General features: G+C 38.4%; 2 protein-coding genes across 38 annotated transcripts in view; both read right to left on the reverse strand.

Moving 5' to 3' along the window:
- MFF (mitochondrial fission factor) overlaps window positions 1–8,805 on the reverse strand; it is a 28,280-nt gene extending 19,475 nt beyond the window's left edge. For 12 of the 33 annotated variants that reach the window (XM_086338127.1, XM_086338097.1, XM_086338071.1 and 9 more), the window contains exons 1-4: window positions 5,460–5,571; window positions 4,508–4,683; window positions 3,349–3,569; window positions 2,154–2,323 (exon numbers count right to left, since the gene is read on the reverse strand). In XM_086338127.1, coding sequence (XP_086194253.1) covers window positions 2,154–2,323; window positions 3,349–3,569; window positions 4,508–4,545 — 429 coding nt within the window. In that variant the 5' untranslated portion in view covers window positions 4,546–4,683; window positions 5,460–5,571. Of the gene's footprint in view, window positions 1–2,153; window positions 2,324–3,348; window positions 3,570–4,507; window positions 4,684–5,459; window positions 5,572–8,634 lie in introns of those variants that run through there. The other 21 variants (XM_086338135.1, XM_086338130.1, XM_086338117.1 and 18 more) reach the window with 4 other exon arrangements.
- A 5,767-nt stretch (window positions 8,806–14,572) lies between these two features.
- The window catches only part of COL4A3 (collagen type IV alpha 3 chain), a 162,174-nt gene continuing 151,523 nt past the window's right edge, over window positions 14,573–25,223 (reverse strand). For 4 of the 5 annotated variants that reach the window (XM_086337857.1, XM_086337866.1, XM_086337881.1 and 1 more), the window contains 8 exons: window positions 24,325–24,396; window positions 24,110–24,235; window positions 22,932–23,030; window positions 21,006–21,218; window positions 19,903–20,080; window positions 19,661–19,775; window positions 18,561–18,733; window positions 14,573–17,429 (listed from right to left, as the gene is read on the reverse strand). In XM_086337857.1, the coding sequence (XP_086193983.1) occupies window positions 17,345–17,429; window positions 18,561–18,733; window positions 19,661–19,775; window positions 19,903–20,080; window positions 21,006–21,218; window positions 22,932–23,030; window positions 24,110–24,235; window positions 24,325–24,396 (1,061 nt within the window). In that variant the 3' untranslated portion in view covers window positions 14,573–17,344. Of the gene's footprint in view, window positions 17,430–18,560; window positions 18,734–19,660; window positions 19,776–19,902; window positions 20,081–21,005; window positions 21,233–22,931; window positions 23,031–24,109; window positions 24,236–24,324; window positions 24,397–25,223 lie in introns of all 5 variants that reach the window. The other variant, XR_015141280.1, reaches the window with a different exon arrangement.

Genomic DNA, 25,223 nt, shown 5'->3' on the forward strand with positions numbered 1-25,223 from the left:
ATATAGTATTTGTCCTTCTCTGACTTATTTCATTTAGTGTAATATCCTTCAAGTCCATCCATGCTGTTGTAAATGGCAAAATTTCATGTTTTATGGTTGAGTAGTGTTCCACTGTATTTGTGTGTGTCTCTGTGTGTATCTCACGTTTTCTTTATCCATTCATCTGTTGATAAGACACTTATTTCCATATTTTCTGCCAGAAGATGCTAACTTTCATAACAGTGATATTTGTACCTACTGATCTTTTAACATCAATTAGAACCATGTGCTAAACATACTATACATATTATTACACCGAATTCTCTCAATAATCTTATGTACTTGGCATTATTCTCTTCTTTATTTTAGAGATGAGCCTTGCTTTGGAACAGTTAAACAACTAGATGAAAGTTATGTGGTTAGTAAGCAGCAAAGTAGGCCCTCAAAATTAAGACATTCTCAGGCTCAGTTTTTCGCTTCAGTGCTATACACTTTGGACATTTATCACATTTGACTAAATATCATAATTATTGCAGGAGTAAACCCCACACAGGCTTAGAATCTAGGTCTACTGAGGGAAATCTTGGTAAAAAATTTTCTATCACTCATCCTTTATCATTCAGAAAAAAGGGAGTGATTTACAAAAACATAAGTGCCACTTATTTATTATTTTAAAATAAAATATTATTTTAATATAAAATAGTCATTCACGACAATGCTCAGCTTGTTTTCAGGCTGGTTATCCACACCAAGCAGTGTCTAAAACAGTGGGATCATGAAGCTAGGAAGGCAAATAAAACTAAATGAATATCAAAGGGAGGGTTTCTCTTCTGGCAGAATCCTCATTCCAAGACAGTACTATTCACAGCCGTAGAGGTCCTTCCCTCACTCAGACCACTGTGAAGGAAGCGTGTCTCACTGTCCTGTCTTACCCAAAAGCTTAAAAGATGTCTGTTAAATATAGTCCTGCTGCATTTACCTCAGTGCCTTTTCATCATGTGAAGATTCAAAGTCAGTACTTTTCATCAAGCAAATATGTGGAATGTCTAAACTGGCACCTGTATTATCTGAGTCACCTCAGCACAAACTTCCAGCCTAGGAAAAGGCTATACCTAGTACTGGGAAACTGCACTCCTGTAGATTATGTGCATGATTTACCCTCTTAGGAAGGACTATATGAAAGATGAAAGACAAAGGCAGTTTCATTACCAATAAAAACTTATCTTCGCATATTGTCTTTTATTAGAATCATGACAACATAAGAATTTAGGAATTTTAATGAAAAAGTGGCAACTACAGAAATCACAGCAAAGGAGTTTTACAAGACTGGCCCTAAATCAACAGCAAAGGCAAAATCTGAACTTCGCTACTAACATCTTAGTAAGTCCGTACACTGCCATACTGAGATCAAAAGGGCTAGTAACCTTACATAACACGGTAACTAACTCAGTAGAAACTTCGGAGCAAGCAAGAGAATAGGTAGTGTCAAGGGGATAAAAAGAGCTTTCGCCAACTGCCAGACAGCTCTTATAACAAAGTGATGCGTTAATTTTTTCCCATGCTAAAATTCCCCAAATTTTCTGTATTGCTTAAAGTGACTCCTACCCATAAAAGCTCTTCCTTCAAGACCCAATGAATGTTAATGCCTTCCACAAAATTGTCATTTTCCTGAAATATGATATTTAAATAAAAAAAAAAAGCACAGTATCATATTTTGAGTATTTATAAACCAGAATTTATAGCAATCAATGGTTCATGCAGAAGGATATTATTACATATTGCTAATGACATGATTTATAGGCTCTTGATGCCTCTTTCTGGAGAAGGCAATGGCACCCCACTCTGGTACTCTTGCCTGGAAAAATCCCATGGATAGAGGAGCCTGGTAGGCTGCAGTCTATGGGGTCGCTAAGAGTCGGGCATGACTGAGCAACTTCACTTTCACTTTTCACTTTCGTGCATTGGAGAAGGAAATGGCAACCCACTCCAGTACTCTTGCCTGGAGAATTTCAGGGATAGAGTGGCCTAGTGGGCTGCCATCTATGGCGTTGCAGAGTCGGACACGACTGAAGTGACTCAGCAGCAGCAGCAGCAGCAGCAGCAGATGCCTCTTTCACTTTTGCTGTTGTCTATGTTATTTCAAATTCAGATACTGTTAAAACTCTAGTACTTACTTCTTCATTTTGAGGGGTTGGAGCAGGTCTTTCTAAATCCAGAAAATCTAGTGGTCTTTCACTCAGCGTAAGCACACGAGGTGGTGTTTTTAGAGCCAGAGGCTTAAAGGGAGTTGACTGTATAAGGTCAAGATCTGCTGGTCTTGAAAATGGAATGTCTTCATTATTTCCTGAGAGTAAAAACAATAAAGAGGAGGGAGGTTTTTAAAAAGATACTGGTTTTATTCAAATGTATTTGCCACTACACACCCACCAGGAATAGCTAAAATTAAAAAGGCTAACAATACAAAGTGCTGGCAAGGATGCGGAGCAAATGGAGCACTCATATGTCACTGATGGGAACATAGCAGGGTACAACCAATTTCAAAAATAGTTTGACAGCTGTTCATAATATAATGTGATCTAGCAACTCATTCCTAAGAGATATGAAAACACGTATCTTCATAGCAGCTTTATTCTTAATAGCACTAAAAAAGGAACAACTCAAATGTTCACCAACAAGTGAATATATAAACTAATTGTGGTATATCCACAGTATTAGAAATAAAATGGAGGAACAATCAATATAAGCAATAATATTGAAGACTCTCAAAAACCTAACACTAAGCAAAAGAAGCCAGACCCAAGAGTATATAATATAGTGTTATCATTCTATTCATACAAAATTCTGGGAAAGATAAATCTGATCTCTGGTTATAAAAAGGAGATCATGGTTGCCAGAAATTGAGGGGTAAGAACTGAATAAAAAACTGTTCAGGGTGGGATAATGAAACGTTCTATATCTGGACTGTGGTAGAGTTACATAGGAGTATACTTTTGTCAAAAATCATCAGGCTATCCACTTTAAAATTACACACATTTTATGTACGTAAGTAATACTTCAATAATTATTTGAACTATTAACAAATACTATTTGAAATTTCAGACTATGGTAATTAATAAACTTTTTGAAGAAAATGTAAAGTTGCATTTCTCAACCCCTTTCCTGTGTGCTCAGTCGCTTAGTTGTATCCAACTCTTTGCAACTCCATGGACTACAGCCCATCAGGGTCCTCTGTCCACGGAATCTTCCAGGCAACAATACTGGAGTGGGCCCCAATCCTTTTTCTAAATATTTTGAAAAGTTCCAAAAGTTTTCATAAAAACATGTAATATAAAGGTTTATCAGACAACTTTATAAACAAATATAAAATACCTGCTACCACAATTCTCTCTGGAACTTGCATAATCACACTAGCGTTTGAAACTCCTTCTTGAAATCCTTGTTCCAGGTCAGCATTTGGTGGTGCTACCTTTAATTTTTCTGGGACCCTCATTCGCTGACTAATACCTTCGGTGTATTCCATTTCATACTGAATTCGACTAATTTCCGCCATCTCAGCAGCAGTGGGAGAAGGAAAGGCCGCCCCACTCACTCTGCGGGCAAAAAATTTACAGACGGGGTGAGTGAGTGCTAAAATGCCCGTCTTCTCTATGCAGTGAAGTTAGAAGACAAAACCTTTAGAAAGAGCACAAGAAGACTTCTCGTTTGTGAGTACTGAACACATACAAAGGAAAAATGCAAGACTGAAGAAAACGCTTTTCTCAACATAATACCTTCCCACTTAGTTGAAGTTGCACCTTGAGTTTATTACTTAGGAGCAGATTTTTAAAATTTGTGTATAACTACAACATGAATATGCACACAGATACACTCTCCTCCTCCTCACTGCATAAACAGATAGGCATGCTGCTTATAACTAAAAACCGCCGAAAATAAAACTCAAATAGAAATTTCCTAGTGAATTATTTGAAGGGAAGCTGCTAGGACTTTATAAAAATGAAATTAGAAACTGCTATCATGCATGGAAAAAATAAAACTTTTTAATGATGAAAATCAGATTCAGAAGGTAAATAATGTTAATTCTCAATTTACTAAAAAAGAAGCAACCCCCCTGAGTTTCACAAAATACAAATTAAAACGTCTCTTACTGAATGTATACCTGATGACTGAGATGAAATTTTGAAAATCAAATAAAGAATATACATTAATAAAGCCTTAATGTATGCATTCATTTTGAGGGACCATAGTGTGAAAGGTTCACACTATTCATCATTTGTACTGAATATATTTGCATGTATATTTAAAAAAACATGACATGCCTTCAAAGGGAAAGGCAAAACATATGCACTGCAAAATCTTCTAAATTAGAGAAGCATCCATGCTCCAAGGAAAAGCAGCAGAAAGGAAGTTGCCCGAGATAAAAAAAATATTGATCACGATGTAAAAGATGATTAGCCTGTGGGCAATCAGCTTTAAAGCCACTATGTCTCAAGCCTATAATACCAGCTCAACTGAATAAAATGTCACTGACCTTCCTAGTGATGTGTCATTGCTTGTTCTTTTACTCATTTTTAATACAGTAAATACACGTCTATAAAAGCTATTAAAATACTGCTACCCTGGAGTTGTTTACTTTACACAACAATTCCCCTACAGATCTGAACTTTTTTGGAGGTGTACATAACAACACGGACACTGCTTTTCCAGCTGTAAAAAAGAAAGAATAAAAATCAGTATTTCAACAATTCATTTCATATGAAAACTACGAATCAAAGTAAATATCTACTTAAAATTATTTTTGGATTTCAACCAAAACCAATGTTCAAATCTCTCATAAAAAGAGTTCTTTACCTCAAAAATCACAAGGGCCATTTTAAGCATACTCACTATACTATGATTTTGCAAACAGGGTCAAGAAAAGTTAAACAAACATATATACAAATGTGAAGTCAGATTAGAAGAAAACATTTTGTCACAAAATTCCTCTTAAGTATTATATTCTGAAGGGGGGGATCCTTTTCTTTTTTAGACTGAGTACAAATGAAGAAATCACAAAGATAATGTAAAAGGCAGAAAAATGTATTTGCAGTAACAATATTTGATGTATAAGTAATGATTTCTTTAAAAGCAAATAACTTTGAAAACTAAATTACACTAAGTTTTCAGTGAAAGATATTATACTTAAGTCAAGGTCAATAAAAATTAAAGACAATTAAAAAATCAAGGAGTATAAATTTAAGTCACAGTGGGGACATTTCCTAAACTCCATGTCAGAGACATATCACACATCTCAAACTCCACGTCACTGACATGCTTTGGAGAGATCTTAGAGGCTGGTTAAGGTGCTACACCCTGACAATTGGTTAATTATGACTGCTAACTTGCACCTTTTATTCTTTACCAAAACGTGTGAATTTTAAGGATCTGGCATGCAGATGGTTTAAAGACTAACACAACAGACCCAAAAGATAATTTTTACTCACAAATGTGTACCAATTACTGCTTGCTGTTTGGCATTATCTGCTTCTGTGCTTCATATTAAATCCATTAACTTGCCTCAGTATGCACGTGCTGGATTTAGAGCCACTTTTGTCCCTGGGGGAGAAAAAACAGGAGCTGACTGAAAAACTAGATGATACTGACATCAGAGATTCATTGCTGGAAATCCTCTGCATGATGAAAGCCACTAAAGATGCATAGCCTTACATTAAAAAAACCACTAAAATAAAGAAAAAATGAACAAACTTACCACCAATTTTAGGCCTGGAGACAGAACCCTACAACCATTCACTAGTTAATACAAGATAAAAGACTACTGTTTCTGATTTGAATTAGAAAAACATAGCTGACAAAATATACATATGTTTAACAGAATCTTAATACTGAGGTGTATACGTAAGTGTATATATACACACACAAATTAAGGAGAAACAAATGCACTGGCGAAATTTTCATCCAGCTACTTTCATTTAATTTCATTCATAACTTTAATTCAGTATTTAATTTGAACCAGTAACACATGCACACGGTACAAAGTACACAAGAACATACAGAACAATAAAGTGTCCCACTGATCCCATGAGGTAACCTCTTATCAATTTCTGTGCATCATTCTAAATAAGAAATGAGATAGCCTTCTTATACTTACATGTACCTGAAGCACAGTAAAAGCTTGTATTTGGAAATAACACTGAAAGAGACACTTCAAAAGGAGTACAGCCTTAAGACATTATGAACTGAAATTTTATAATAGTAAAAAAGGGATGCAAATTGCTAGAACAGTATCTCCCCAAAATGTGCTGTTCTCTTCACTCCACTCACTACATTTCAGCCTTCATATTAACTTTCCACTATTACATAACATGGGTCTCAACATTTCATTCTACAGCAACATCTTTGTTTACAAGACTTTCTGAGTTTGTAAAGTATCATGGATTTAAATCACCAAAGATGGACACTGAAAAGACAACTTCTAGAAAAAGCCAAATTCTCCTGTAGCCAATCTTAGCTACTTACAAGGTAGATTAAACTTTCCTACTAAGATTTAACATTGTACTGTTTTAATTACTGGCTTTTCTGCTTAAGCAAATTTGATCAAAATCTCATTTTTTTCCCCTCTCTCTCTCTCATTAGACTATGACATTTTTGGTAGTATCTTTTGGCAAAAAAGAAAATAAATTTCTCATCTGGAGTTAAGACATTAACTCCAGTTTTGTCACTTACAATCTACTAGGTACATGAGTCTCTGTGATATAACTAAAGAGACAAAATCCTTTAATGTACACATACAAAAACAGGTAACAAAAACATAACTCTTAAAAAAAACCCTCACCCGCAAACCACCTAGAATCAAGTCACATCCAGTATCCTGTGACAGAAAGTGTCCCCAACTTGGGCACATAATGAATCAAGCTTTATGTTCTCATTTTCTGTATTAGAATGCTGGGATCGAAAGACACAGCCCAGGAAGTCACAGAAAGAACTTGGGTCAAATTGATCATGGTTACAAAGATTTCTATAATTCCCCAAATACCAAAAAAAAAAAAAAAAGCCAGGTTGTTTGTCACTTACTGTGTGGACCTAGTTCAAGGCTTTTATACTGATCACCCTATTTCAGTTCTCTTTTCAAGCAACTATACTTAAAAAGAATACGTCTGCAATGTGGGAGACCTGGGTTCGATTCCTGGGTTGGGAAGATCCCCTGGCGAAGGGAAAGGCTACCCACTCCAGTATTCTGGCCTGGACAATTCCACGGACTGTATAGTCCATGGGGTCGCAAAGAATTGGACATGACTGACTTTCACATTTAAATAATGGGTGTATAAGAAAATCACAGCGTAGTAACCCAGGATTCATGTTTATTTTTAAAGAAAAGTCACTGAAAAGTTGGAAAAATACGAGTTAACGAATTTTAAAATAAGGCTATCAATCCACAGGAAACAAGTTTCAACACCAAAAGGAAGACAGTAACCACTAAACTTTGTAATCATAAAAGCGGTAGCCCTATCAGACAGGAAGGGATAGAAAACACAATTTCCTTTGGGAAAAAAAACTAAAGAGCAAAACCAACTCACAAGTGCTTGCAACCAAAAAGAAAAAGATAGCAGGTCCTACACACAATTTAATTACACGGGCAGAGACTCCAAGGTACAACAAAATCGTTCTAATTCTCTCCGAATCTATTTTCCTAAGGGTTTTTCCTTTGGGATCTCATTAGGTGATGTAATCAACACCGAAAGAAATGTTTTTTCCATCTAGGGAGAGAAAACACTTAAGATCCTTCAGTTAAAGTCCCTCTGTGGGGTGAGAGGCCTGTATACAACTGGTTCTACATTTGAAACAAAGGCGCTAAGGCTTTTTATCTTCTGCAACTAAAAGACGCCACCACTTTTGAAAGGGTTCTCGTCCCTCGAGAATGCCCCTAGTAAGAGGCAGCCCGTGGTTTTCTTCTACCGCAGAAGGGGAACTCGTCCTGCAGACGAAGAAGGTCACACGCTGACGGAAGGGGAATCCGAGCTTTCTCCAGTTTCCAGCTCCTGGAAGGAAACCCTGGAGCATCTCCCGACATCCACACCTGCAGCAAGGATGCTTCCTGATCGGCGCGACCAGGGGCCTCCCCGGGGCGCCTGGGCTTCCAACAAGGCTTTTCTTCTCCAACACGTCCCGCCTCCCCACACACACAAAGTAAAAGAAAAACAAACCAAAAACGACTTTCAAAGAGACAGGTGTCGGGTTCAAGGTCATACGGGAAGGTACCAGGACCTTGCCTGGGAACATGACAGGAGACTACCACTCAAGCCTCGCTTGAAGCTCAGGTTGCCCTTAGGCTTTCCCACGCCAGAAACTATCTTCTACATGGAAAACTCAATTTTTCGACCTAACGAAGGCACAGAACTAAAGCGGGCAAGGTTAGCCCCAGAACGATTGCAGCAGGGTGCGCTGCTCTCCCGTGCTTTCCTCAGACACTAAAGGGGGGAGCAACGCCCCGAGAAGGAGGAAAGGTCAGGGTTGAAGCGGGGAGGCCCCTGGGGAAGGCCAAGACCGCACCATGGACCGGCCCAGCCGGTCGCTCCATAGCCGGAGGATACCGGCCACAGCGCTAGGCCCCGCATCCGGCTCGGGCCGCGGATCCCGGGTCGGGAAGACGTCAGCACTCACCCCTGGGCCCGCTGGAGGGTCCCCGGCGAGGGCCGCCGCCCGCCGGCTCCCGGGGTGCTCGGGTGGGCGGTCTCAGAGGCCGTTGGCCGAGCGCACGGAGGCGCCCGGGCAAATCACCGGCCGGAGACGCCCGCAGCGGGCGGGGAGAGAAAGAGAGACGCGAGAACGCCCGGGACTGGTCCCTTCCGGGAGCTGTAGTTGAGACAGGTTCGTGGTCATGTGACGCGAGGAAGGGCGGACGCAAGACCCACGTAGAGGAGCGCTGCTGTACGACGGCGGTTCCGCGACATCTTTGTTGTGGGCAAAGTGCGCCCACCGCATCTCGTGTTTAAAAGGTAAACCTTCGGTAGCTAGTTAAATAATTAGTTTTCAGGACTGTCCGCATCAAAATCAGAACTGGTGTGAGGCCTAATAATCTGCATATTTCGCCCGCTCTGCAAGTGGTTCTTAAACACTATACTCCAATTTTGACGATTTTTCAAGCCCTCTGTGTCTTCCTTAACAGTGATCCCTACCCTGACCTGCTTTACTAACCCTTAAAGGTAAGGATCTCGGAAAAGAAGTTAGGTTTCACAGTAGTTAGAAACCCTGTTTAGTTTCCAAGAACTGTTTGCTGTCTAACCATTTAAAGTGAAAGTGAAGTCGCTCAGTCGTGTCCGACTCTTTGGGACCCCATGGATTGTGTAGCCCGCCGGGCTCCTCCATCCATGGGATTTTTCAGGCAAGAATACTGGAGTGGGCTGCCGTTTCCTTCTCCAGGGGATCTTCCCCACCCAGGAATCCAACGGGGTCTCCTGCACTGCAGGCAGACAACCACATAACCACTAACTTTCTAGGAGAAAGTCAATACCTTGTTCGTCAACACTGGGCGGACTGAAGCCAATTCAAGGAATACATTTGTATTCTTCGATGTTAACAGCTAAAGACATACGCAAGAGTATGTACTTCTCTAGAACCTAAAGATACTCTAGAGATGTTCAGTCCAGTTCAGTCACTCAGTTGTGTCCGACTCTTTTCGACCCCATGGACTGCAGCATGCCAGCCTTCCCTGTCTATCACCAACTCTCAGAGTTTGCTCAAACTCATGTCCATCAGGTTGGTGATGCCATCCAACCATCTCATCCTCTGTGGTTCCCTTGTCTTCCTGCCTTCAATCTTTCCAGCATCAGGGTCTTTTCAAATGAGTCAGTTCCTCACATCAGGTGGCCCAAGTATTGGAGTTTCAGCTTCACCATCCATTCATATATTCATTCCAATGAATATTCAGGACTGGTTTTCTTTAGGATGGACTGGTTGGCTCTCCTTGCAGTCCAAGGGACTTGCAAGAGTCTTCTCCAACATCACAGTTCAAAAGCATCAATTCTTCGGAGCTCAGCTTTCTTTATGAGAGATGTCCAACTCTCACATCCATACATGACTACTGGGAAAACCATAGCTTTGACTAGACAGACCTTCATTGGCAAAGTAATGTCTCTGCTTTTTAATATGCCATCCAGGTTGTTCATAGCTTTTCTTCCAAGGAGCAAGCGTTTTTTAATTTCATGACTGCAGTCACCATCGGTAGTGATTTTGAAGCCCCCCAAGATAAAGTCTGCTACTGTTTCTACTGTTTCCCCATCTATTTGTCATGAAGTGATGGGACGGGATGCCATGATCTTAGTTTTCTGAATGTTGAATGTTGGTAACATCTAGAGATGTTACCTTTCTTTAAAACAACTTAGGAAGTCCTCTGAGAATTTCCTTCTTGGGCCCATTTTTAATACTGACAAATCATCCTTTAAGTGCAGATGATCTTAGGAATGATCATCTATTCCAGGCCAACCTTTTGGGGGAATTTAGAGGCCAAGCTAAATAAGCTATGACCAAAACCTTTAGAAATGAGGGTCTTGCTGCTCCACTACTATCTTTCTACTTTTTAGTACTTATAATTTGGTTCTTACTCCTGTCCATTCCCCACTAAGGAAACTGAAATAAGTTTCAAATGAAGATTGTGATTCTGAAATATTGAATCTTCCATGTTACCATCTGTATGATCATTCTACTCTTTGACTCAAAGTCTTCAATGGGTCTCTAATACCAACCAATGATGTACAAGTTCTCCATGGTGTTCTAAACTCTAATATGGCCCTCACCTCCCATGCCACTCCATTTACTACAAGTGTGAATGATATATATCTATATGGTCTTGATCATTGATTGTTCTCTGAGATTAGTTCATGCTTTTCTAACTATTGATACTTACCTTTATCTATTTCTGCCACCTATAATGCCGTCCTGCCTCTGATCAACTTCTGTTTCTTGAAATTCTAACTAACCTTGAAAGACCGCCTAAAAAATCCACTTTTGTGATTTTATGAGGCCTCCAACTTATGAACCATTGTCTATTGACTCTTACAGTATTTGTCACATTCTGTTGCATATTATAATTATCTATGTATTTGCTTTATTTTATTGTACCAGATGATAAGTTCCATGTTTGAGACCAAGGTCTATATCTTACTCATCTCACTGCTTTCATGGAGCAACCATATTGAGCATGTTGTAGGTCTTGGGTATAAAGTAATGAGATCTATTTCCTTATTTGACCGATAAATTGCAGTTAAGGATAATTCCAAAGCAATAGTTCTAAAAAGGTTTTGAGCAGTGTTATCATTTTTAGAAACACCTTAAAGTCTCCAAAAACCTAGAGAGGGTAGTATTTCTCTGAATGGTTAAATTGAGCCTGGTCTGAGGAGGCCTTGCAAATAGCTGAGAAAAGAAGAGAAGCAAAAGGCAAAGGAGAAAAGGAAAGATATGCCCATCTGAACTTGGAGTTCCAAAGAATAGTGAGGAAATAAGAAAGCCTTCCTAAGTGAACATGCAAGGAAATAGGGGGAAACAATAGAATGGGAAAGACTAGAGATCTCTTCAAGAAAATTAGAGATATCAAGGGATATTTCATGCAAAGATGGGCACAATAAAGGACAGAAACAGTATGGACCTAACAGAAGCAGAAGAGATTAAGAAGAGTTGGCAAGAATACACAGAAGAACTATACAGAAAAGATCTTAATGACCTGAATATCCACAATGGTGTGATCAGTCACCTAGAGTCAGATGTCCTGGAGTGCAAAGTCAAATGGGCCTTAAGAAGCACCACTATGAACAAAGCTAGTGGAGGTGATGGAATTCCAGCTAAGCTATTTCAAATCCTAAAAGATGATACTGTGAAAGTGCTGCACTCAGTATGCCAGCAAATTTGGAAAACTCAGCAGTGGCCACAGGATTGGAAAAGGTCAGTTTTCATTCAAGTCCCAAAGAAAGGTAATGCCAAAGAATTTTCAAACTACCACACAGTTGCACTCATTTCACGTGCTAGCAAGGTAATGCTCAAAATCCTTCAAGCTAGGCTTCAATAGTCTGTGAACCGAGAACTTCCAGAGGTACAAGCTAGATTTAGAAAAGGCAGGAGTCAGAGATCAGATTGCCAACATCTGTCGGATCATAGAAAAAGCAAGAGAATTCCAGAAAAACATCTACTAATGCCTCATTGACTACACTAAAGCCTTCGACTGTGTGGATCACAACAACCTGGAAAATTCTTTAAGAGATGGGAATACCAGACCACCTTACCTGCCTCCTGAGAAATCTGTATGCAGGTCAAGAAGCAACTGTTAGAACTGGACAGGGAACAACAAACTGGTTCCAAATTGGGAAAGGAATACATCAAGGCTGTATATTGTCACCCTGCTTATTTAACTTACATGCAGAGTACATCATGTGAAATACCAGGCTGGCTGAAGCACAAGCTGGAATCAAGATTAATGGGAGAAATATCAATAACCTCAGATATGCAGATGACACAACCCTTAACGGCAGAAAGTGAAGACGAACTAAAGTGCCTCTTGATGAAAGTGAAAGAGGAGAGTGAAAAAAAAAAACTAGCTTAAAACTCAACATTCAAAAAATGAAGATCATGGCATCAGGTTCCATCACTTCATGGCAGATAGATGGGGAAACAATGGAAACAGTGAGAGACTTTTTTTTCCCTTGGGCTCCAAAATCACTGCAGATGGTGACTGTGGCCATGAAATTAAGAAACGCTTGCTCCTTGGAAGAAAAGCTGTGACAAACCTAGACAGCATATTAAAAAGCAGAAACATCAGTTGGCCAACAAAGGTCCATGTAGTCAAAGTTATGGTTTTTCCAGTAGTCATGTATGGATGTGAGAGTTGGACTATAAAGAAAACTGAGTGCTAAAGAATGATGCTTTTGAACTGTGGTGCTGGAGAAGACTCTTGAGAGTCCCTTGGACAGCAAGGAGATCAAACCCATCAATCCTAAAGGAAATCAACCCTACTATTCATTGAAAGAACTGATGCTGAAGCTGAAGCTCCAATACTTTGGCCACCTGATGCAAAGAGTCGACTCATTGGAAAAGATCCTGATGCTGGGAAAGATTCAAGGCAGGAGAAGGGGACAACAGAAGAGGTGGTTGGATGGCATCACTGACTCAATGGACATGAGTGTGAGCAAACTCCAGGAGATGGTGAAGGACAGGGAAGGCTGGCGTGCTGCAGTCCTTGGGGTCGCAAAGAGTCAGACGAGACTGACTGAACGATGTCGATGATGATTCAAAGTCAGTTGCTTTGCGTTCTGTGTTTGGTTGTCTTTTAGTTTCCAGTAAGCAGAGCTGGGGTAAGACTGAAGTGAACTAGCCACACTAAGTGCTCTGCAAGTGCCCTGTCAACAAGTTACAAGGAATCCCTTAGAGACTGATGAAGGCTTTTCTTTCTATAGGACTTTTATTTCTATAGGACTTTTCTTTCTTATAAACAGGCTTATAAGTAGAGATAATGAACTCAACACAGCATTCATTCTTCTGCTTGTAAAAATAAGTTCATTAAAATGCATTAGTATACTTTTTGATCAAAATGTTTTCTAATTAATTTTTTGGTCCAATTATGAAACTGTTTCTAAATATTTGGGCAACAATTTTCTTGGTTTTCTTAGAATTATTGCCCAGCATCACCATTCATTCTGTGTTTTCATATGATGATATCTTTATTGTCATTTGACACACCCCAAAAGTTCCTTACCCATGACAGTTCAGATTTTTGTCTATTAAAGGCATTCATCTTTACCAATTCTCTACCTTTGAAATTTTATGAATATTTTTCCTTGAATAGGGTGCATTACAAATGGGAAACATCAAAATATAAGATCCATAACTTCTGTAATTTATACCTTTTCCTCTTGATTTATGAAAACTCTTTAAATACCTCAATAGGAAATGCATAAAGATATGATTAGGCCTTTCACAGGAAAAAAAAACCTCACATATTAATTAAAATATATTAAATAAAAACCCCAATACTAATTTAAAGTGGTAAATGTTCAGCCTTGCTGATAATGAGCAAAATGTAATTGAGACTGGCAAAACTGTGAAAGAACAGCAATGTCCAATATTGGTAAAAGCATAAGGAGATAAAAGTTTTCATAACATTGCATTGATGCAACTAGAAATTCTAGCAATGTTTCTGGAGAACATGTGTGTATGTATATAAATATATATATATAATCTCAAAGGCCTAAGATTGCAACTCCTTTGATTTTTGCAGTTTTCCTCCTAGAGATTTATCCTGAGGAAACAATTGGACAAATATGAAATGTTCATAATACATCCATAATAAAACTAAATGTCATCCTATTCATTGATTTATGTAGAAAAATCCATATAAATACTGATTAGTTCTTACCTATTGATTTGAAAATATGTCAACAAGAAAAAAGTCTGAGATGATAATATCTTAATTTTCTTGGATGGGGGTGAGGGGTTAGATCATGGCAATTTTTATATAGTCTTCATAATTACTGTTATTTTTTACAGTGAACATATACTATTTTTACAATCCAAAAAAATTAATTTGTTTATATTTTGAAAAAAATAAGACCAGATATAAATTTTTCAATTTTATTCTTAGACAATACAACAACAAAATATTTAAGGTGTAATTACAGAAATATTAGTACAACATTGTAATTCTGTCAAGATATAATAATATAAAATATTCAATATATTTTAAATATATTTCATTTGGTTATAGAGTAAATATTAAATTAAGTTTAGTAGCGGTAAGTTGCACTGGATGCATAGAAAAATCTTTGTAAGTTAAATTAGCAATAAAATTCAAATTTAGAATTATTGTAATACTTTTATAAATAAGTTATTTAATAATGTTTATCTTGCAAAAACACCTCTGAGAAACCCATTATTTCAGCACACTGTGAAATTCCAAAGTTGAAGCCCCAGATTTAAAAGAAACAAGTTATTTACATTTTATCTACAAAGTTAAATCTTCATAACTTTATAAACTACTGATGGGTATCTGGAAAGTAATGCTCATGAGCTGTGTTTCAGTGCTCAGTCTTACAAGGGGAACCGAGCCACTTTGAATACGGCTTCACTGGGATCTAATGTTTACCATCACTTGTTTTCCTCAGAAGTTAAACACTGATAATGGGACAAGAAAAGAGGGAGCCTGGGGACAAGCAGAGGCCAGTCATTTGCCATTAGCACCAATATAAGGCTTTAACTTATTAGTAAAATTAGATGACCTTGAGGTCACTTGTGATTTTGGACTTTAAAGAGAGCTATGGATGGAGTAATATTGGTTGGCCTTAACTGGTAACTGTCTGTAGAATAGTTTCTTGGATGTTTGCCTAGAACAGATCTTCTCAATCAGAAATCACCTGGAGAAGCTTGTTAAAATATGCATTTCTGGGCCTTTCCCCCAGAGTTTCTGATTCTAAATGTCTACGCTAAGCATTTGCATTATGGCAAGTACCCAGATGCTGCTGATGCTGCTGGTCCAGGGACCACATTTTGAGAATTGCTGACCTACAGAGGGTTTGTGTAGATCAGCTAGCCCTATGCCATTATGGTACAATTAAGAAAGTTGGATATTTTTAGAGAAAAAAAAAAGTCTTAGTATAAGATGAGTCTAAGCAAATAATCTAAGTAAAATGCACTTCTCAGCTTAAATGTAAAAATCATTTGACAGCAGTCACATGAGCAGTGAAGGATGCCAACCAAGGTCACACTGTGTGCTTTCCTCTGGGGTCACACCTTCATTTACAAAGCAACTGAGGTCGAAGCAATAACCTGAATTTAAATATCAGCACCACCAACTCCACCTTGGTGGATTAAGAAGCATCTGCAGAGCTTTATCTCTGAACATCTGGCCTCCGAGATTAATCAAATAGTGCTACTATCAAGTATAAATGGTCTTTAAGGTTTTGTAGATTTTCATTTTCTTAACATTTTCACACCTTGACTTCTGTAATGCCTAGGAGAAGCTAGATGTCCTGGGCTTTCCCTGGGCGTAAATATTATTTTTGAGCCTTTATTGAGGCCTGCTGAATTATTCTGATGAAATATAAGAACAAAGGGAAAAAAGGAGGAAAAACAACTCAGACATGTAGAACTCTTAACAGAAACAGTAAGCTACCTTCTCTGAGATATTGGATCAGAAACAAGTCTCTTTTCATCCCCTTAGTGTCTATAATTTAGTGCAGTGCCTGGGATATGACTTGGTGTTGAATAAAATCTTAAGTTGAATTAGGTAAACTTGGGAATGTATCAACACACTGAAAAGCAAGTTTTAAGACATACAACCACCAATCTATACAATTTGTACATCAAAATTTTTACACAATGGACTCTTCAAATGGTTTAAGAATATGTAATATCAAAAACATGTCGTTAACAAAGGAAGAATTATGTAGTTAACAAGAGAATACATCTCTGAACACCCAGGTTAAATGGAATATTTAGAGCAAATGAAAAATATTTTGAGCCTGATTAGCCAACAAATGCCTTCAGTTATTCCATGGGTTGCTGAACTGCTAGTTTATAAGGTATGCACCAACATTTATAGGAATGGGGATAAAGTGCATATCAAGGAATTTGTTATTTGTGTGGGTGTAGTTAATTTACTAAGGGTAAAAATTATATCTATTTGAATATAAGCAAGCTATATTGCTGTAGTGAAATGAATTCAATGGACAAACAAAAATGTCTTTTAAAAAATGTAAACCAAAACCATACAGTATTTCCAAGGCTATTATTATTCCATTCAGGGCAATCCCCTTCTGGCCTTAGTCTTGGGTGTGTTTGAAAAAGCACTAGACAATCCATGAGCCTCAATTCAATTCTGGTTCCCTTAGGTCTTAGATTACTCACCAGGTTTGAAAGTCCAGTTTATTCATGATGCTCTAATATCCCATTTCATCCCCTTCCCTACCCAGGGTCTAAAGCTTTGGGAAGCGGGTGATCAGGCAATCTAAAACAGAATTAGCCTCCCTGAGTCTCCAAGACTGGAACAGAAAGGGGGTGAATCCTGGGAATCCAGTGGACCAAATAGCTCTTCACTTGTAGTATCAAACTTTATACAATCGCCATTTACTTAGTGCATTGGATAAAAGTGGAATACAAGATTTTGGTGATACTTTGTGAAAAGCTTAGTGCTTTGCATTAGGGAACTTTGATACAGTACAGATTTAGAGACCAGTATCACAGAACTAACTTAAAAGAAGGCTTTGTTGTGTGGGGAAACAAATAGAAACTTTGTACTGCTGTTCCAAGCGAGAAAGATACTTAAATAAGTGCATGTTCTGCAATATTACTTAGTTATTTAGGATGAAAAGTAACAGTTTTATTTTTTATTTCTTCATGGTCTCATCTTCATGCACACTTGACAGCGACTTATTATGTTTTCTAACTCCCCAGCTTTCACAGTTGATGGAATAGGTTTTCTGAAATAAAAAACAAAAGCAAAAAAACACCAAAAATCTCATCAATGTACAGATAAAAGGGAAATACATCCTGGGTCTGAGTTTTGTTAATAAATATGGTAGCTCACCTAAACTTTATTTCAGGGAGGTATGTTTATGAAAAGATATATATGTCAACACTTTATCATTTTAGTTGTATTTAGCAGTAACTTACAAATGCAAACTTACAGATCTTTTTTTTCCTGAAGAAATACTCCTACCCTTTTAATTCTCTGTAATACTCAAAAGTCTTCCAACATGATAAATTAAAATTAGTAGATCATGTAATAGTTTTTGTGGTGTTTTTTTTTTTTTTTTGAGCCCTGCTGCTGCTAAGTGACGTCAGTCGTGTCCGACTCTGTGCGACCCCATAGATGGCAGCCCACCAGGCTCCCCCGTCCCTGGGATTCTCCAGGCAAGAACACTGGAGTGGGTTGCCATTTCCTTCTCCAATGCATGAAAGTGAAAAGTGAAAGTGAAGTCGCTCAGTCGTGCCCAACTCTTAGCGACCCCATGGACTGCAGCCTACCAGGCCCCTCCGTCATGGGATTTCCCAGGCAAGAGTACTGGAGTGGGTTGCCATTGCCTTCTCCATTTTTGAGCCCACTTGTGGCTCAGACAGTAAAGAATCTGCCTGTAATGCAAGAGACCCAGGTTTAATCCCTGCGTTGGGAAGATCCACTGGAGAAGGAAATGGCAACCCACTCCAGTATTCTTGCCTGGAAAATTCCATGGACAGAAGAGCCACAGTCCATGGGCTACAGTCTATGGAGTCGCAAAGAGTCAGACATGACTGATCAGCTAACACCTTCACTTTAGTAGTTTATTCAGTAGTCTATAAATTCATATATCAATATTAAATCTTTTTAACGATGACAAAAATAATATTTTTTGGTCTTTATTGGTACAGTATCACAAACCAGGGCTACTTGTTGACTCTAGACCTCTTGTACACTGAGAGTGCCAAGCTAAACAGGATTCTATTGGCACAGGGAGATTTTTTTTTTTTTAATGTAAGTACATCAGCACACAGGGAATGAAAATCTAACCCAGGCAACCTTTGAAAAGTTACGCAGTTGAGTCATCAGATTAAACTTAACTTTGAATAGTTACCTGAACATTCTTTTGGGGTCTAATGAAGCCAACCAGAAACTGTAGGAGTTTGAATAGTAGTTACATGTTCCTCTTCCGTGACATTCTATAAATGGACTGGCTCGGAATTCTTCCAGGCAGGAGCCGGGGGATGCGAGTGCTTGCCCAGCACCCTCCGAACCAGCACTTGTGAACTATCACAATAAAAAGATCCAAATAAGAATTCTGTGCATAGTGCTCACATTTTCAATGCTCCACTTTTTTTTTTTTTTGGTAATAGAAGACAAAAAAAAGCAAGCATGAATTGAACTTCTTGTGCTTATTTACCCAAATTTACTATAACACTCCAGGTGCCTTCCAAGTTGAAGCACAATCATCGAAAATAATCTAAAAGCTGTTTATTTTGCCTAGAATGCTTTTTCCGCCCAGGTCTGACATGTTCTTTTTTTGTCATTCAGGGGCCTGCTCCAAAAAGCTTTCCTTGACCTCATCCCTATCAGTCTCTCCTCTTATCTTGCTTTATTTTCTCCATAGGACTGCTCACCATCTGAACTCACTATGTACTACTATTGTTAAGTTGTCGTCTCACTTACATGTCTAGCACTATGAAAGAAACTCCATGAGAGCAGGAACTTTGGTTCACTGCTGGTATCCTAGTGCCTAGAATGGTCATAGCACAGAAAGGCATTCAATAAATATTTGTTGATTAGTGATTGAGTAAACAAGGGAGAATAAGGTATCATAAATGATGTTACACAAAATATGAATAATCACCAACCACATCTGTGCAGGTATCAAAATCACAAATGTCAATCCATAGATTTCTTCATTTAGTACTTGCATCTGGAGAATTTTTCTTTAAAAGGCTATTTCTCTTTTAGTTCCCATCTTCATAGGAACTTCAAAGGGTCTTAGAATATGTGGGTAATCTCTTTCTGAGAAGTCTGTTTTTTTAAATGCTCTATTATTTACAAAAACAAACTTAAAGCATATTTTCAGATTTTCAAGCAAATATTCACAGCAGATTGTGCATACTGATGTCTAACAATATCATTCCTGGAGACCACATAAGATTCCATGGATAATGTTTACTATGAATGTACTGTTCCTTTTCTCCTTACCATGATGAAAGAAAAGCCTTTCCAGAGAGAAATCCAGCCAGCAGGACAGGGAGGGATATCAGTGGTTTGGCTGTGAACAGCTATGGCAATTGCAGGACCTTCACAGACTGTACATCTGTAACATAAAACAAAAAATACGGGCGCGTCAGCACTTTCTGTACCACGGCGTGCTGCCTTGCATTCTGTGGCAAAGGAAGTGATTCACCTGTTGCCATCATGAAACTAAGGGACTGGGATTTTACCTGCTAATATAAGGCTCCAGGGCCCTGCCAGTAATTGGAGCCATGTCCATTGGTATCATAGCTGGTGTTGACAGCCAGTATGAATAGTCGTTTCGAGATGCAAAATTACATACATCGTTGATATTGCAGAATAAGAATGGCATTGTGGTAAATCGCTGCAGGCAGCTGCCAAGTGTTCCTAATAAAACATCAGACTGAGTATCACTTTCAGTGAATTCCAATTATTTTGATTATCATTACTAGATAGAAGCTAATTAAAACATAACATGTGGCAAAAACTGGAGAAAAACAACACAAAAGAGCTATTTGCAAAATGTGTGATTGAAAAGTTTTAATACTGATAGGAATTAAAGATCCAATAGGGACATAAATCCTCCTTCCTTCTTCCACCTTTAACACTTTCCGGGGCCCTTTCTAATCATCTAGAACTTGAGGACTAGCGGAGGTCTTTGAGAAAATGTTTTTGCTTCAAAGTATCCCCAGTTCTTCATATGTATGTGATGGCCAATAACCAGGCCAAGCTTTGGAACAGATTTTACTTTTAAGCCTGAACAGCAGACAGGTTATTTAAGCAAAAGTTGTTTTTGTTGAATAAGACCAACTAGATTGGCTCCTTCTAGAGCTTACAATCCAGAATGAATATTAGACATGAGGGCAATGTCTTATGTACTCTCTTTAAAAAGTATTGTTGAACTTATTTGCAGGGAAGGAATGGAGACACGGATGTAGAGACTTGTGGATACAGTAGGGGAGGGAGAGAGTGGGATGGATGGAGAAAGCAGCATCAGTGCAGATATATACTATCAGGTGTAAGATGGATAGCTGCTGAGAAACTGCTGTGTAGCCGTGCTCTATGGTGACCTGGAAAGATGGGCTGGGGGGAGGGGAAGGAGGCAGGAGATAGATATATAATTCTGGCTGCTTCGCATTGTTGGATGGCAGAAACCAACACAACATTGTAAAAATTAAAAAACAAAATTAAAAAAAAGTGCTAAAGATACTCAGGTTGTTTATACTTAACTTCAGAGGGAAGTACCCCATGCCATAAAAATGTACTGTCTGTATATGGAACGAAGTGGATAGAAATTAAACAGGGGCATTACCCAGGTCCTGTCCATGGGCTTGTTCATTTCCTTGTACAAAGAGAAGAGAAAACCCACTATAGAGCGGCTCTGTCCCTTCTGGACAGGAGGGAATCGCTGTGGTCTGGCTGTGCCGGGTAAAGACAAAGCCCCTCATCACTGCCCCTGCTGCAGGTGGTCCAGTGTCTCCAGGTTTCCCCTTCAAGCCTGGCAGGCCATCGGATCCAGGTGGTCCTTTAGAAAACACACTATACATGTGGCAACACAAACAAAACCTCAAACTTGTTTATCCAAAATACTAATTCAAATATTTATATATATTTATTAAGCCTCAACTGTAGAAAGGAGTCCTAAAGAAGTATGGTTTATAAAATGGCCAAAGAACTTTATTAAATGTTGACTATTTTATTACAAATGCCTATTGCTATAAATATTTGTGTATATCTGATGATGGGTTTTTTGAGATCAGTTCTTCATCTCTATGTTGCCCTGTGGTGCCTGGCATCAAGACCATCTCTGTCTACTTGCTAGTAATTCTTAACAGTTTGTTTTGTAGTATCCTCAATCTTGCTATGGCCCCATTTTGAAAGCCAGATGTGGCCAGCAAAGTTTTTAAATTCATATAATTATTAATAGGAGTTTTGCTTTTACCACTTTGAAAAACACACTTTGACGAAAATCGAATGATTAATAGTGTCTTAAAGTGCACTCAGGACAGTACTAAATCATAAGCAATTATGCAATTATTATTATTAGCTAGCTGAGCGACTTCACTTTCACTTTTCACTTTCATGCATTGGAGAAGGAAATGGCACCCACTCCAGTGTTCTTGCCTGGAGAATCCCAGGGATGGGGGAGCCTGGTGGGCTGCCGTCTTTGGGGTCGCACAGAGTCGGACACGACCAAAGTGACTTAGCAGCAGCATTATATTTGAATTTTTAAAGACAAATCTCTAATCTTTATACAATTGTGTCATAGTAGATCTGGGCATATGTCAATGAATTGGGAAATCACATTTATAATTTTTTCTTACTTTAACAAAGACTCAATCCTAAAAACTAAGATTTGGACATTTAGATATTTTCTAGAAGGGTGCTTTTGAAACTTTTGCAGAAGGTAGACTTCGATTCAGGCATATCAAATTGACACATATAAGCTTATGTTCAGACTGAAGTACTTAAAAGAGGCCCCTTTTCAGGACACACACATGAGTTGTTAAATTGTATTCAAGAATGGCATAGTTAGAAGATGGCTTTCCTGAATAATGATACTAAGTTGCTCTTCTATTCATATCAAAGTAATATTTTTCCAACTATAACTTAGGTGCCACTGTTTTTCTCTTCTTTGGAAAAAAATGTGCATTTCATATATTTCTGTTGTAAATTAGATTAATACTAAAAAACTGATTTTAACTTATTTTACAATAGCAAAATTATATGATAGTTTGCAAATTCTATATCAATCTATGTGCTTTATTAACTCTGCCATGCTCTTATCTCATAAGATGCATGTGTATCAACATGCCAATAAGTAAAACCCATTCTTAATTGAAGTCTATAAACCTTAATCTTAAACAAGTAGATCATCACTTTCTACAGTAGGTATCAAAATCAGGTGCCATGCTTAGAGGTAGATGTTATTAACTAAGTACGCAGTATCAGCTTTTCTGAAAATAGAATTGGTGTTTCATTAGATCTATGAGCCTGCAGGTTAAAAATCAGGAGTACATTTGCCCAGTTAAGACATAGGAATAATGGTATATTCCAATAACTCTTGATTGTCTACTTCAAAAAGAATGTTTTGCCCCTGGCTTAGTCTTCTCTGCACTGCACACCCGGAAATATTTAGAGTTCTCATAAGTTCAAACAAGTCTCCTTTCTCTGTATATACAGAGAATAGCTCTCCCTCAGTGAAGAACAGCCAGCTGGTTTTGTTTTTTTCTTTTACCTTGCTCTCCTTTAGAACCTTTGTTGCCTTTTTCTCCAGTTGGTCCAGGAGTTCCTGGTGGACCATCCTCCCCTGGTTTACCTTTTGGCCCACAGGGTCCTAAAGCAAAAAACCAACATTGTATTGAATGGTTCATATAGGATAAAAGGCAAGGTGGCCAACCATCCCAGTTTACCCGAGACTTCCCCAGTGTCAATAACAGAAATCCTACAAATAGAAGAGACCCTCATCCCTGCGCAGACTGGGACAACTGGTCATCCAACATGGTACAATCTACTCCCCAAGGGAGAAAAGAAAACTAAAAAATGAACTAGGGGTATATGAAATACAGCATCTTAGTACTGTGCTACCATTTAGATTAATGCTACTCCAGAATTCACTATGCCCTTGTATTAATCAAAGTAATAAAATCTCTCATCTCTCAGGTGATTCAGTTGAACCTAGAACACAACAATTCCATCCAGGGGTCTATTACAATATGCTAGGCCAATAGAAAGGGGTTAGTTCAATTTCCATGCACCAATAATTTTAAAAGATTTCATAATAGTAAGTACATTTGCATTTATTAATTTTCCAAGTGCCATGCAAATTGTTGGAAAGGTATAAATATTTTACATAGAACTGGGGTTTATTCAGGCAGTCATTTAGAAATAGAGCTCTAAAACTGGCAGTTTTCAGAGAAGATAGACTTCATACTTTTACCTTAATAAAAAACAATCCTGAGTGCCCTATAGTGTATTTGCTCAACTTTATACTATAAACACCAGTTGTCAATAGGGTCAAAAGTTCTTTTATTTGCTGGCCTAGAGTAAAATAAGCTCAGTCCTTTGGCCACCTGATGTGAAGAGCTGACTCATTTGAAAAGACCCTGATGCTGGGAAAGATTGAAGGCAGGAGAAGAAGGGGAGGACAGAGGATGAGATGGTCGGATGGCATCACCAACTCAATGGACATGAGCCTGAGTAAACTCCGGGAGTTGGTGATGGACAGGGAGGCCTGGCGTGCTGCAGTCCATGGGGTTACAAAGAATAAGACATAACTGAGCGACTGAACTGAACTGACTGAAAGCAGATTATTACAAACACTTATAATGTGTAACATTTTCTGTGAAGTTGTATCATTTGTTTCCAAATCTCCTACAAGAAGTTTGGTTCAACTACTTCCTAGTGATCCCACACCTGGATCTCCTGGTGGTCCCGGGGGCCCGGGTTCTCCTTGCATCCCTGGTTCTCCAGCTGAACCAGGTGGGCCTGGGCTTCCTGGAAGGGAGATGATCTTCACTGTGCCAGGCTCTCCACGTACTCCTGTTGGCATGAACAGAAAAGAATGATGGCTTTCCTGACGAGCTACTCTTTCTTCACTGAGAGCAACATGAAGGAAATAATATCTTTACCAGGTGGTCCTTTTGGTCCAATTTGCCCTGGAGGTCCAGGTGGTCCTGGAAATCCTGAATTACCCTTCTCCCCTTAAAAAAAAAAGGCAATGTCATTCCACATAGAACAATGGGTTTCCTAGCTCTTCAGATTGATTGCTGTCTCTAAGGGGGGGTTCTGGGAGTGATGACTGGAGGTTGTGAGCTGCATGGCAAGGACTGCGACTTAGTTATATTCATGTGGGTTGTAGCATTTCATTTGGACCCAGTTGGTCATGCGTAGTGTCTGTTAAAGATGTATTCTAGAAGTACGTATTAAGTACTAGTATCTTAGCATTGAAGGGGAAGAGTTCTTAGTTCTTAAGTTCAGAAACCAATTTAATATTTAAGGTAAAATATGAAGTGATATTAAATCTTATTTTAGCACTTCCTAGTGAGTTATATTGGTTGTCATAGTTATCTACTTTCTCAGCTTATTACTCTAGCTTTACTAGTAGCCCAAAGATAGTTATATTAGGAACTCTCATGAATTCATATGAAATATCTTGTTTGATGAAAACTATCAAAGTGGTAAGGTTTCTCTCCCAGCCTTTGACATGAATAAAAAGTTACCAAGAAACACTGGTTTGGAGAAACACTCTTTTTAAAAATCTTGACACAATGTACATATCATATCTAATTGTTGTTGCTGTTTTTAGTCCCTAAGTTATGTCTGTTTGCGACCCCATGGACTGTAGCCCACCAGGCTCCTCTGTCCATGAGATTTTCCAGGCAAGAATACTGGAGTGGGTTGCTATAACATCTAATTACTTAGAACTTAATACTAAATATGATATTCATAGCAGAAATATAATAAAACAATTATATTATCAAAAGTTAACTGGCAATCACACTATAAATTATCCACTTGATACCAGAAC

The sequence above is a fragment of the Bos grunniens genome, chromosome 2 (genome assembly GCF_055505025.1).
Source record: "Bos grunniens cultivar Pamir isolate PY7600 chromosome 2, Bosgru_T2T1.0, whole genome shotgun sequence".
Classification (NCBI taxonomy): Eukaryota; Metazoa; Chordata; class Mammalia; order Artiodactyla; family Bovidae; genus Bos; species Bos grunniens.